The sequence below is a fragment of the Leiobunum rupestre genome, chromosome 9, assembly GCF_980474605.1.
Source record: "Leiobunum rupestre chromosome 9, qqLeiRupe1.1.hap1, whole genome shotgun sequence".
NCBI classification, from domain to species: domain Eukaryota; kingdom Metazoa; phylum Arthropoda; class Arachnida; order Opiliones; family Sclerosomatidae; genus Leiobunum; species Leiobunum rupestre.
Window position 1 is genome coordinate 6,285,177 of NC_143392.1, and position 14,405 is coordinate 6,299,581.

Consider the following 14,405-nt stretch of genomic DNA (forward strand, 5'->3'; position numbering starts at 1 on the left):
TCTTAAATTTAATTACTACTAGCAATTAAGCTTGATCTAAATTGGCATTTCTACAAAAACTACTGTTTTACATTTTAATAAATACATTGATTATACCAATGACCTTTTGAAAACAATTATTCCATCTAAATCATAAAATGTAAACAAAGATGGTTATAAATTACGGGAGGGTAGGGTTTAGAATCTCCGCAGTAAGATATTCTTAGATGCTTGAATTCTTTTTGCAAGTAGTACATTTAATTCAACAAGATTTAACTACACGAATATACACTTCAATAAAACCTCTCCAAGGAAATTGCCAAGAAGTAATATTTCAGAGAGTCAGGACCTGCAAGTTACTGTTTATATAGTGCTTGTCGAAATAATGGTAACTTTTCACTTGTACGGAATGCAATAAGTGTTTCATTTTAACCAGGTAGCTTTTTTTATGCAATAAGGCTTAGCAAAAACACGACGTTCTATTTGCAGGTGAAAAGTTTCCATTATTTCAACAAGCACTATATAAACAGAGACTTGCCGGTCCTGACTCACGGAAATATTACTTCTTGGCAATTTCCTTGAAGAGGTTTTATTGAAGCGTCTATTATCAGGGTTGCCACAAAATTTTCAGATTCAAATTCCCTGACTATTCCCTGTTTTCCCTGACCATTTTAACAGATTTTCCCTGACTTATTAAGGCCAAAAATTTTCTTTTATATTTTACTTTTATCAGAAGTTAATAAATTTAGATGAACTTATATTTCAGTAAAAAGGTTATTGCAATGTTGAAAAAATTAGCCAAACATTCAAGGAAATAAATGATAATCGTGGAATTTGTCATAGATCTAGAGTTAAATTACCTTCAAAAAGTGCCAAGATAAAATTGAATTCCCTGACTTTTCCCTGAATTTTTACCAATTCTTAAAATTCCCTGACATTTCCCTGACTTTTTAGGCCCATTTTTAAATTCCCTGACTTTTCCCTGATTTCCCTGTTTTCCCTGACGTGTGGCAACCCTGATTATGTTATACTTGCGCTATAGTTCGTGTAGTTAAATCTTATTTAATGTAATCCTACCCCCAAAACTGTAGGCCTTTGACAGATATTTGGATAGAATGTTCTACTGGTAGACCTTAATGTTTTAATGTGGCTCTTCGTCACAGTCTCTTACTTTTACAAGGCTATGAGCTCGCGCAAATCGCTCGTGCGAAGAATATACTAATAATAGGTGGTTTCTTTTCGCTTGTTCCGGGACTTCAGAATAGAGTAATAGCATTTTCCATTTGACTGCTCTCAAGCGCTCTAGATCGCTCTGATCAACATTTTATGTTCCATTTGCCGTTCTAGGGTGCTCCGAGGTCGCCCAAAACCGATCTGCCGATTTCGACAGATCAACGGGTCGAGATCGAGATCGGAGCAAATTTTTGCGTGTTCCTTTTAGATTTGGACCAAGACGCGAAAATTCAAATTACTAGAAGACGAAAAACAACAAAGCGTGGGGATATTTTAATGGGATGTTCTATTTGCGGTTTTACTCTACTCGATTGGGGCAAGATCTATGACGTCAGAGACAGATTCAGAGCGAATCTCGAGCAATCAAATAGAAAACGCTATAAGAAGAGCAAGGATATGATGTCATTTTAGTCCGATTCCGTGGTGGCGAATAGTTCGAATCGGAGTAAAAACGTTTTTCCAAAATAAATAAATGTTGGAGGCGTTTTCCTTATGAAGCTACATTTTGACCTCGAATTTGAAATTTTGCGCGCTCCTAGGCCGAAATAAAAACGTTTTTGTTTTTATGAAACCATTTTTTATACATAGAAATAGCTATACCCACAATTCCCAAGTGCAATTTATCGCGTCAAAAGCCAGGGATGGAAATTCGCTTTTATTTGACTCGATTTTCTTATCATTTTCATAAGGAAAATGTCCTCCGATTCTAAGCGCTAATTCGATAACTGCGGTTCATTTACTTCTGGTTTCACAGTTAGAGAGTGGGTGGATTGGATGCAAGATTAAAAATCGTTTCAATATAGTCATTATTCCTTAGTATAAATAAATTTATTCTTGAATTAGTAATTGGCCTTTCTATAACATTAACCTTCTTGTTTAGATGTATCGGGCGCGTCACTCGTGACGTTTCACTATGAAAGCCAATAGACGCTAGCATAAACTCTATTTACGTCTTATTCAACTTGTTAAAAAGTTCCACGCGCGTCTTGATATTTTAGCATAAATGGGCTCGAGCGATCTCGCGCGTGCTCCCTGAAATATAAAAAATGCGCGAGCCTTTCACGCTAAAATATGAAAGAGCGCGTGGAACATTTTAACAAGTTGAACAAGACACGAATTAAAATTCGACGAGTCGCCCTTTTTATAACCTTCAAAACTGAACTGAGCTTCTACGTATTTCGTGACGAAAGCGATACATTAAAACAAGTTCCGAGGGGCTAACCACTCTTAGAAAGACTGTACACCGGATTACGCTTAGATTAGCACTGCCAAAGGCAGGGACTTCAAAGATTACGCGTAGTCCCATTAGTACAGTCAAAGGTACGGCTCTGTACACCGATTACGCGGAGTGATCAGCCCCTCGACAAGTTCGGCAAGCGTTATGACTTTATAGAAAGGCTTATTAGGGTTAAAGAATATCAAAAGATGATAGTTTTAAGAAGTCACGGAGTGTACCTTTTCGTCGGTAAGATCGAAGGCTTCTCCTCTGTCCCCGTTTTTATTGATGACCTGCGCCACTCCCATGACCTCGCCTTCGATGTCGAAGATGGGCATGCACAGCATACTCTTGGTCGTGTAGCCGGTCTTGAGGTCCACGTCGGCGCTGAATCTACTGTCCTGCGGCCCGAAGGAAAAAGCTTGTCGTGAGAAAAGGAGACCAGTTTGACAAATTCATATTTGGTCCGTCGCGACAGGGTGCATTAGGTCCCGCAAATTGAGACACCGAAAGATGAGGGTTCAGTTTTTAATTAATGGAGACTGCTAATTTCGCGGTTAATTTTTTGTCTATTATCGCGGTTTCCGCGTTTTAATTAATACTCTAGATCAATAATTAAGTTGTCTAGTCTCGTGGATCTACTACGGTGACATTTCCCATGATTTATGGCCGTTTCATTAAATACCCCCCCGATTTAATAAATACAAAAGTTATGGTAATATTAACTCTATAATATAAATACCAGGTATAGGCGTGAAAATTAAATGTTAATATATACTCCGAGAAATATATTAATTTTTTAACGTATTTCAAGAAAAAAAACTCAGGTTAACCACCCCAAAAAAGTAACGAATATATATTTTTTAAAGACATCAAAAATGTTGAACAGTGCTCGATCATAAAGGTTACCATCTTTGTTTTTCTAAGCCTTAGGCTTTTTTTAATAAGACAACGACTCTTCCATTTTTCTCTTCTATCGCGGTAACTTATTTGCTAGAATAAATTAACAGGGGTATCTGGTTTCAATTCTTTATTTTTATCTTGTTTCTTACGTTACAAGATCTATCAACAATGTCTCGGAGATAATCCTTAGTTTTGAAAGAGGAAATAAAACTATCACAGACAGGAGCTCTGGTTTTTTTTCGTTGTATGTAAGTGACAGCTCCCCAAAAAAAAGGATGAAAAATAGCTCAGCGAAAAACTGAGGATCGACTGAAAGATACAGTCTTACGGAGAAGGAATTGAAATTGAACCCCACTGTTTCACTTTTTTCTTTTGGAAACTACTTTCCCAGGGGACTTCGCTTACCGACCAAATCCTATTAGAAAGTAATTGAAATCCCTTTTTTCCAATCATCTTAAGCGGATGAACGGGATATATTTATCGGGGGTTAGTATCAAATATGGCAGCTACACGGTAATTGAAAAATTGATTTTTAAAGAAAAACAAAAGATTTCGAAATAGATGCTCGGGAAGATAAAATTGTCCCATCAACTGATCTTGCGAGGATGGTTATAACGTCGGATGAATTGACAGTGGAAGCAGAAACGTTACCAATCTCCATTCCCATTCCCGACGAAACAATCTCCATTCCCATTCCCGACGAAACCATCTCCATTCCCATTCCCGACGAAACCATCTCCATTCCCATTCCCGACGAAACCATCTCCATTCCCATTCCCGACGAAACCATCTCCATTCCCATTCCCGACGAAACCATCTCCATTCCCATTCCCGACGAAACCATCTCCATTCCCATTCCCGACGAAACCATCTCCATTCCCATTCCCGACGAAACAATCTAAATTTCCATTCCCGACGAAACAATCTCCATTTCCATTCCCGACGAAACAATCTCCATTTCCATTCCCGACGAAACAATCTCCATTTCCATTCCCGACGAAACAATCTCCATTCCCATTCCCGATTAAATAATTTATGATCTCAATCTATTTGAAATACTTTTATCATTCCCGACCATTTCCGATTTCAAATATTGCGAAAATAAAAGATTAATCTGATTTACGCGGTTACCATTGTAAAAATCCGAGGGGTCGGACACTTGCAATTATTTTGTACGGGATTTCGGGATTTGGTAGCGATTTTGGCGATTTTATCATTACTTTTTGAAGTTATTTTGGGATTTCAATGTTAATTTACCATAGAGAGAGTTAAAAAATTTTGCTATTTTAGACAAAGTGTACGGGATTTTGGTAAATGTCCGTAAAAATCCGTTTCCAAGCAGATTCTCTTATTTCTAATAAATATGATTATTTTTAATCAAGGAATTCCAATGGCATCATTTGAAGGCCAATTCGAAAAAGCCAACATTTGGGAACAACTTTATTCGCAAAATTTTTAAGCTATATTTTAGTAAAGGTTTTCTATTTGCATCCGAAAATAAATTACCTGACAATTTCCTGATTTTAAGACTAATTTTCAAAATTCCATAAATTTTAGACCCATATTCCAATTTCCCTGTACTTTTAGACCCATATTCCAATTTCCCTGTACTTTTAGACCCATATTCAATTTCGCCGACGTTTAGACCCATATTCAATTTCGCCGACGTTTAGACCCATATTCAATTTCCCCGACGTTTAGACCCATATTCAATTTCCCCGACGTTTAGACCCATATTCAATTTCCCCGACGTTTAGACCCATATTCCAATTTCCCCGACTTTTAGACCCATATTCAATTTCCCCGACGTTTAGACCCATATTCCAATTTCCCCGACTTTTAGACCCATATTCCAATTTCCCCGACTTTTAGACCCATATTCAATTGCCCTATACTTTTAGACCCATATTCAATTGCCCTATACTTTTAGACCCATATTCAATTGCCCTGTACTTTTAGACCCATATTCCAATTTCCCGACGTTTAGACCCATATTCAATTTCCCCGACGTTTAGACCCATATTCAATTTCGCCGACGTTTAGACCCATATTCAATTTCGCCGACGTTTAGACCCATATTCAATTTCCCCGACGTTTAGACCCATATTCAATTTCCCCGACGTTTAGACTCATATTCCAATTTCCCGACGTTTAGACCCATATTCAATTTCCCTGTACTTTTAGACCCATATTCAATTGCCCTGACTTTTCTATGAATTCCATGTTTTCCAGGTACTGTGGCAACCCTGATAATGTGGGCTCATGTGAATTTTCCTTAAACGTTTAACAATTTCTCGATGACCCGTAAGTCATAACGTAGGAGAGTGGTTTTAATAATGCTTAACCAAATCTCTCCGTGGAATTTTCCAAGAGGCTAAACTAACTATCAACGAGGAAAAATAAATCATCAACCTACGCAACCCCAAAAGAGTAGATAATTTTCTCGATAATTTCTTAAAAATTGCGCCCCGATAAAGTCCATTAAAAATCCGAAATAATCATCAATATTAGATTAGCGACCATTATCCGGGTCTAATAAAACCATCAAGAAGCGTTCAATATTTATATGTTTCTCTCTTCAAAAGCGACCCTTTAAATTATTCGTCTCAGCCCAGGAAGCCAGTCAGGGCAAAATTCCCTTCTACGGTAGCGAAGAAGAGTCTTTTTTTGTCGATATGAAATATTGATTACAAAATTGGCCCTCTCACTAAGTCAGGTGTGTAAATTATAGAGTCATGTCGGGGAAAAAAACGCTCGGGACGAGTTATTTCGCGCGAAACCACGAATTTTAAATTAACAGTATAGATAATCTTCTTGGGGGGAACCATAGTTCGAAAGATTTAACGCGCGTAGGGCTAAATTTCCAATTTACGAACAAGAGCCTCGTAAGCATTAATCAAAACGGCGAAGAGAAATGAGTTGAGATTACAATCGCGCATAAAAAGGAGATTCTCCGGCAAAAAATATGGCCAAGAGCGAGCTAATCGACGTTGAAGAGCGCTAATGAAAAAATATTCCACTCAGGTACGAGAGATGGCAAAAGGTTCGTCTAAAGCTCTATTCACACGAGCGCGCATTTTCGAAGAACTTTGGACCCGAGATTTGGAGCTTTAAAAGGCCGCGGAATTGTTTGAATTGGGGGAAAATGGGCTTGAGAATGCCATCGCAAGCTACGAAAGGGGGCGGATCTATCTCAAATTCAGGCAGTTTTCACAAATGATTTCGTGCCCCTTTAACCGCCGAAAAAATATTACACGTAATTTTTAAAATAATCCTAATACTAATGTATTTTATATTAATATTATCATTTAATTATCCGGAAAATTTCCCGTATTTTAACGATTTTTTTTTCATTCCATGATTAGTCTAATATATTGTTTGCAAATTTAAATAAAGCGGCATTTTCGCCTAATTTTTTCAAATCTAAAAGTAAAACTAAACCTATAAACTAGTTTAAACTGATTAACAATGTAACACTATTAATGTTTTGTAGAATGTTTACTGACATTTTATATCAATAAAAAGTTAAAAACATTAAAAACCCTTAAGAAGTTTAATTTTTTATTTTTCCGAATTGCGAAAACATTTCTGAAAATTTTTCCGCATTTCATTTTTAAAAATTAACAACACTAATTTTAGGTAATCGAAAGGGTGCGTACGAAAAATAGATTAAGTTACCCTTCGAAAGCGTATAGGGAAACCTTTTTCAGAATAAAGCTAGGACTACAAGTTTGCGAGGAGTATCGTAACATTTCCATAATAAATTTCAATATTTGAAGCTAAGCCTCGGTTTCAAACTTGGCCCGAGCGTTTGCAGCCCGGGTTGTCCAACAACGCAGTGTCGTGCGAATAGGCCCTTCAGAAACGTTTCGAGGTATTCTTTCGCTTATTTTTAATAGTTCTCGGGCGTAAAAACGTCTTTCGGTGAATGGCTTTAATTTTTCATGCCTTGGTAATTATTACGAAGGGGGTCCCCCGATTTGGTTATGGGGTGTAAAAACGATTAACCTGGTATTTGCAGGGACGGCGCCAGGTGAGGTTGCGTTGGGGTGAGCCGGTGTGGGTTTAATAGTTGCGAATCGAACGCGCAGTCATAAACGTACACCCTTTTAAATAATTACAAGTCGAGCGCAATTTCCGAGCTATGCTTTGCACATACGAAGAGTTATCTCGGCGCACGTCCCAAGTAGGATCTTTCCCCGGCTGACGCCGACCTGACGCGCGCTCCGCATGAAACAAGTTGTCCCCTACCATGTTGATTAAAGGCCACAATCATTTTAAGAATGGTTCTTTCTATCTAGGAGCAACAAACACAAGGAGAACGCGGCTAGCCTTTAAACACGCTAACGCAGTGTTGGTACAAATTTCATTGGACGAGCCTTTACACTGCACGTTTTACGGGCAGGGGGGAAGACAATTTCAAAATTTTCCCCTTCCGACGGCAGCAGGCGCTAAAGCGTCTAACCAATGAAAATTGTACGCGAGAAAATCCACAACTTTTGACGGGTTGCGTTCTCCTTGTGTGGGGAGTTGTGTTTGTTGCTCCTAGTAACATGGCCCGCTCGTTTTAATGTAGCTCTCACGTCACTTAATTTAGCTATTTTCTAATGCTCGTTCAAATCGCGCGCGCTAAGATAATTCTACCTTGGATAAATAATTGTACCTGGATATATCACTCTAACGCGTGCATTTGCCAAGTGTTTGTTACGGGTTCAGCGGGTTCTGCCTTGTAGAAGGCTACGTGTTACGGGAGTTTCGGAAATTCTCCCCTAACTTCGCGGAAGCAGCGCTGCTGCCGCAAAATCTTTTCTGGTCAGATTTTTTCCAAGTGATATATCCAGGTAGGAACTACTATTATTAACATGTTATATTATTGACAAAAGGAGTAGTACGCCCTAACTAACGTAAGCATTCTTTATTCTAGAGTTGTTAATTTCCCGCCAATCGGAAAAATACAAAATTGAAACAAATTACTTTTTAAGGGTTTTTAACTTTTTATCGATATAAAATGTCTGTTACCAGTAAACATACTACAAAACATTAATAGTGTTACATTATTAATCAGTTTAAACTAGTCTAGAGGCTTAGTTTTACTTTTAGATTCGAAAAAATGAGGCGAAAATGCCGCTTTATTTAAAATTGCAAACAATATTAGACTAAACAAGGTGAGAAAACCTTAAAACCTTTTTGATTTTTTTCGGAAAAATACGGAAAATTTTCCGACTTACAACACTACTTTATTCTAAAAGAAGTTACCAATGCTACTGTTTGAGACTTCAATTTTTACCTCTCCGAGGGCACTATGTACCCTAGGAGGGGTTTTTAAATCACCGTGTTTGTAGGTGGGGTGTGTGTCTGTGGGTCTGTCTGTCTGTCTGTCTGTGAATGTGTACGCATTTTCGGGGCAAAGTGTAATCACCGCGTTCACAGTTTCTTGGAATTAGGGAAAGGTTTTGTCCAAAAGCGCCCTCTTTTGGTCAAGGGTGTAGTATTTTTTTTTTTTTTTCAAATTTCGGGTATCGGGTGCGATTCGAACCAGAGCCCTCCTGCACGACAGGCGGGCTTTCTACCACAGAATATCCGATACATGTTGGCTATTAAATTTACACTTTTAATTTTCTTACGCAATTAAAAAACGTTTTATAGAAATTTAAATTTGGTTTAATAACTTTAATAACCAATATTAGATTAAAAAATTCCCTGACTTTTCAGTCGGTAAACGTATTATCCGATATTTCCAGGTTTTCCAGGTCTCTATGAACCTCGTAAATTTACATAAACAATTAAAATTAAAAATTATAAAAATTATAAATTAAAATTATAAAAATTATAAATTAAAATTATAAAAATTATAAATTAAAATTATAAAAATTAAAACCTTTAGTAATGGATAGACAGCGAGAGCATAGCGTAAGTCATCCCAAAATTTTAATTTTGCCTGTTCTCCTATCACCTGCCACCATTACCAAAGTTTCAGATAGTGGTAGCAGGTAGCGGAAAATATTTCGTTTGCTGTCATCTCACTTTCTTTTTCCGGGACAGATGAATGGCTCAAATAACAGACGCGTGCAATTCCATACATTCAAAACTCATCTTCTCTCGAAGAGTCAACAAGTTGCCCAAGGGCCAAATATAGTTCGGTGCTGAAGTCGCCATCTACATTTTACTATTCATTTCTTATTTTTAATCTCATTATTACTTTTATTAATTTATAAATTAACTTAATTAATAATTTCATATCCATTTATTTAATTTCATATCCATTTATTTAATTTTAATTTCATGTCGATTTAATTAATTTTAATTAAATTAAATTAATACGAAATTGAAATTTCATATGAATATAATATAATTAGCTTTAATTTTAATTAACTTAAATTTCATATGAATATAATATAATTAGCTTTAATTTTAATAAACTTAAATTTAATTATCATTAGCTTTATTTTTAATTAAATTAAATTAATACGAAATTAACTTAAATTTTATCTGAATTTAATGTAATGAGCTTTAATTTCAAATTAATTTAATTTGCTTTAATTTCAAATTAATTTAATTTGCTTTAATTTAAAATTAATTTAATTTAATTTTGATATGCCTGGAACAGACACCGACGATACCCTGTGTATATTATCCATTTGGGCCAATTTGTAGAAACTTTTGTAAATGGTATCAACCAAAGCGAAATGTATAAAATGTTTCCCTTTATAGCGGCGGCGCTACCTACGATTTGGCGCACTAAAACCGGTGAATGCCTGGTCTCCCCCTCCCCCGGCCAAATCGAAGAAAAATATTTAGAAGTGTATCTTTGGAAAAGGAGATACTATTAAAATTTTGAAGAGAAAAAAAAACTAGATCTTCTCCCAAAATGATATCGTGAGAAAATTATACATTTTATTTTTTAAATATAATTTTTTCTGCAGGGGGGCGAAGCTGGTTGTGGCTAGCCCGAAAGGTTTACCAATGAGGTGCATTTCAACTAATTAAATGGGGGAAGATATTCTCGATATCCGAGAGATAAACTCGGTTTCAGGGGGACATTACTCGGGGATGAGCTATTAAAAAGAATTGCTGGCTATCGGTAGGGCGTAATTAAATTTGATTTGAATATAAATAGCACCCTTCCCTTATTCCACAAAAAGGTAGGAAAACGCAGTTTCTGAATTCCATCTAAATTAATTATTTTTTAGAGCTTTACTAAATCCAGTTATGATCCTCAAAGTTAGTCTATATGTTTATGAAAATAGTTACCAAAATTAACCAAAAAGTAACCAAAACGAAACTTTTTTATTCATTTGTTTTTGACATATTATAAATTAGATTACCTTTAGTGTTGTAAGTCGAAAACATTTTCCGTATTTTTCCGAAGAAAATAAAAAGTTTCCATTCCATGATTAGTCAAATATTTTTTAATTTTATATTTAAATTAAGCGGAATTTTCGCCTCATTTTTTCGAATCTAAAAGTAAAACTAAACCTCTAGACTAGTTTAAACTGATTAACAGTGTAACACTATTAATGTTTTGTAGCATGTTTACTGATATTAGATATTTTATATCGATAAAAAGTTTATGTTTCAATTTTTTTATTTTTCCGCATTTAATTTTTCCGGAAAATTAACAACACTATTATTATGTATTTTTTTAGTTTTCTAATTAAATTTCCAGATTTAAAGCATGGTTAACTTAATATATCAAAGTAGACCATATTTTTGAGTTAAAAAAAAAACATTTATTACAGAATATAATTGCCATTGAAATGGAAAAACTAAGAATTTTGTTTAGGCCAATTTCAAAATTTCCCGAATTTTAAAAACTAAATTTCCTTTAATAATTAGGCCTATTTCAAAATTTACCAAATTTTAAAAACTTAAAATTTCCAGATTTTTTATAACTTAAATTCCCTGAATAATTAGGCCTATTTTTAAATTTTCCGACTTTTTAAGAACTAAAATTCTCTGAATAATTAGGCCTTTTTATAAATTTCCAGAATTTTAAAAACTAAAATATACCGACTTTTTAAAAATTAAATTTCCCTTAATAATTAGGCCTATTTTAAAATTTCCCGAATTTTAAAAATAAAATTTACCGACTATTTAAAAACTTTAGTTCCCTTAATAATTGTACCTATTTAAAAAAAAATTCCCGACGTTTTACCAAATATAAAATTAATGAAATATTTAGGCCAATTTTCAAAACAGTCCGACTAGTCCATATCCTGTGGCAACCCTGCAGAATCGAAAATAATGAAAATGTATATTTTGGGTCGTCCCAACTTCCAAGAAGCGAGTGAAGCGACTATTTTGAGCGGAAGCCACGAGAGATTGAAATGAGACGCGGATACGCAATTTTCTATTTATAAATGATCCCAAAAGGTCAAAGGTCGTAAGATTGAGGCCTTTAAAACGCTTCCGCCGCCATCCCCGGGGACGCGCCGCTTAAAAATCGAATTCATCATTTCGGTCATTTCTGGCGGTTTCCTCCGATTTCATCATTTCGATCCCCTTCCGAGTCTTCCAAGCGTCCCCCTCGACAAGCCGTACTTCCCTCTTTATTGAAGTCTTTCAATGAAAAGAAATATTTTTTTGGGCCGGTGTTGGATTTTCGATCAGCCGAACTGGCTTTTGGGAGGCAAACAACTAGAAGCCGAGTTCACACTTTGCCTTGATATTGATTCAAATCAGGAATCCCAGGGTGACCACAGAATATTTTAAATTCCTTTAAAGGAATGGACGTTTCAATAAAAGATACTCGCTTTCTACTCCCCTCTCCAAATTCATCTGGGAAGGAGCTATTTCCGGTCGGTCGGTTAAACGGTTAGAATGGCTAGCCAAAAAGTCAGATTTAAGCCAATCAGAGACGCGTTTTTGCCCTCATGAGAATTTTGCGTCAGATAAGAAACGCGTCGGCTCACGTGTATAAGGAACATACCTACTAATGTTAATTTTCGATAATATATTTTAAGGTAAAATATATTAGGTTACTAAAACTAAGTATAAGAAGATAATATTATTATTATTATCATCCTCTTATGGTATAAATAATTAAAATTATATGTAATATTTTTATAATACCGGGCAATTTTAAAGCTTCTCATGGAGGCAGAGTTAATCCATTTCGTATAAAATTATCTTTCGGAAAAAGATGAAAACTAATTCCTTTCGAACTAAACGTATTACTTTTGTAGTACGGTATGCAACAAGTGTTTCCTTTTAACCAGGTAACTTTTTTTGGCATGTTAAGGCTTAGCAAAAAAACGATGTTACGTTCGAGAAAGTTTCCAGCTTTCTAATATTTCAACAAGCACTATATAAATAGTAACTTATGAGTCCTGGCTGTCGGAAATATTACTTCTTGGCAATTTCTGGGAAGATGTTTTATTTAAGCGCCTATTATAGGAAATTTATCAGTGAAGTATAGGAAAATATATAGGAAGAAAATTGGGGGGAAAGGAAAATATAGGAAGAAAATTGGGGGGGGGAGGAAGAAATAGGAGGAAATTAATTATACAATAAGAGAAAACGGTTGTCAAAATTATTTAAAGGGGGAATAACATTAAAAATTAAGTTGATAACCGATAGAAATAGTCAGAATATTTTAAATTCCTTTAATGGAATTATAGGAAATTTATCAGTGAAATATAGGAAAATATATAGAAAGAAAAATGGGGGGAAAGGAAAATATAGGAAGAAAATTAGGGAAAAAATAGGAAGAAATAGGAGAAAATTAGGGAAAAAATAGGAAGAAATAGGAAGAAAATTAGGGAAAAAATAGGAAGAAATAGGAGAAAATTAGGGAAAAAATAGGAAGAAATAGGAGAAAATTAGGGAAAAAATAGGAAGAAATAGGAGAAAATTAATTATACAATAAGATAAAACGGTTGTTTATAATAATATTCAAAATAAAGTTGATAACCGATAGAAATAGTCAGAATATTTTAAATTCCTTTAATGGAATTATAGGAAATTTATCAGTGAAATATAGGAAAATATATAGAAAGAAAAATGGGGGGAAAGGAAGAAATAGGAAGAAAATTAGGGAAAAAATAGGAAGAAATAGGAGAAAATTAGGGAAAAAATAGGAAGAAATAGGAGAAAATTAGGGAAAAAATAGGAAGAAATAGGAGAAAATTAGGGAAAAAATAGGAAGAAATAGGAGAAAATTAGGGAAAAAATAGGAAGAAATAGGAGAAAATTAGGGAAAAAATAGGAAGAAATAGGAGAAAATTAGGGAAAAAATAGGAAGAAATAGGAGAAAATTAGGGAAAAAATAGGAAGAAATAGGAGAAAATTAGGGAAAAAATAGGAAGAAATAGGAGAAAATTAGGGAAAAAATAGGAAGAAATAGGAGAAAATTAGGGAAAAAATAGGAAGAAATAGGAGAAAATTAGGGAAAAAATAGGAAGAAATAGGAGAAAATTAGGGAAAAAATAGGAAGAAATAGGAGAAAATTAGGGAAAAAATAGGAAGAAATAGGAGAAAATTAGGGAAAAAATAGGAAGAAATAGGAGAAAATTAGGGAAAAAATAGGAAGAAATAGGAAGAAAATTAGGGAAAAAATAGGAAGAAATAGGAGAAAATTAGGGAAAAAATAGGAAGAAATAGGAGAAAATTAGGGAAAAAATAGGAAGAAATAGGAGAAAATTAATTATACAATAAGATAAAACGGTTGTTTATAATAATATTCAAAATAAAGTTGATAACCGATAGAAATAGTCAGAATATTTTAAATTCCTTTAATGGAATTATAGGAAATTTATCAGTGAAATATAGGAAAATATATAGAAAGAAAAATGGGGGGAAAGGAAGAAATAGGAAGAAAATTAGGGAAAAAATAGGAAGAAATAGGAGAAAATTAGGGAAAAAATAGGAAGAAATAGGAGAAAATTAGGGAAAAAATAGGAAGAAATAGGAGAAAATTAGGGAAAAAATAGGAAGAAATAGGAGAAAATTAGGGAAAAAATAGGAAGAAATAGGAGAAAATTAGGGAAAAAATAGGAAGAAATAGGAGAAAATTAGGGAAAAAATAGGAAGAAATAGGAGAAAATTAGGGAAAAAATAGGAAGAAATAGGAGAA

General features: G+C 34.6%; 1 protein-coding gene across 3 annotated transcripts in view; it reads right to left on the reverse strand.

Annotated features, from left to right (window-relative positions):
• The window catches only part of LOC149926369 (dual 3',5'-cyclic-AMP and -GMP phosphodiesterase 11-like), a 52,957-nt gene that overhangs the window by 7,694 nt on the left and 30,858 nt on the right, over positions 1-14,405 (reverse strand). For all 3 annotated transcript variants that reach the window (XM_090158048.1, XM_090158046.1, XM_090158047.1), the window contains exon 3: positions 2,668-2,829. In XM_090158048.1, coding sequence (XP_090014174.1) covers positions 2,668-2,829 — 162 coding nt within the window. The remainder of the gene's footprint in view (positions 1-2,667; positions 2,830-14,405) is intronic.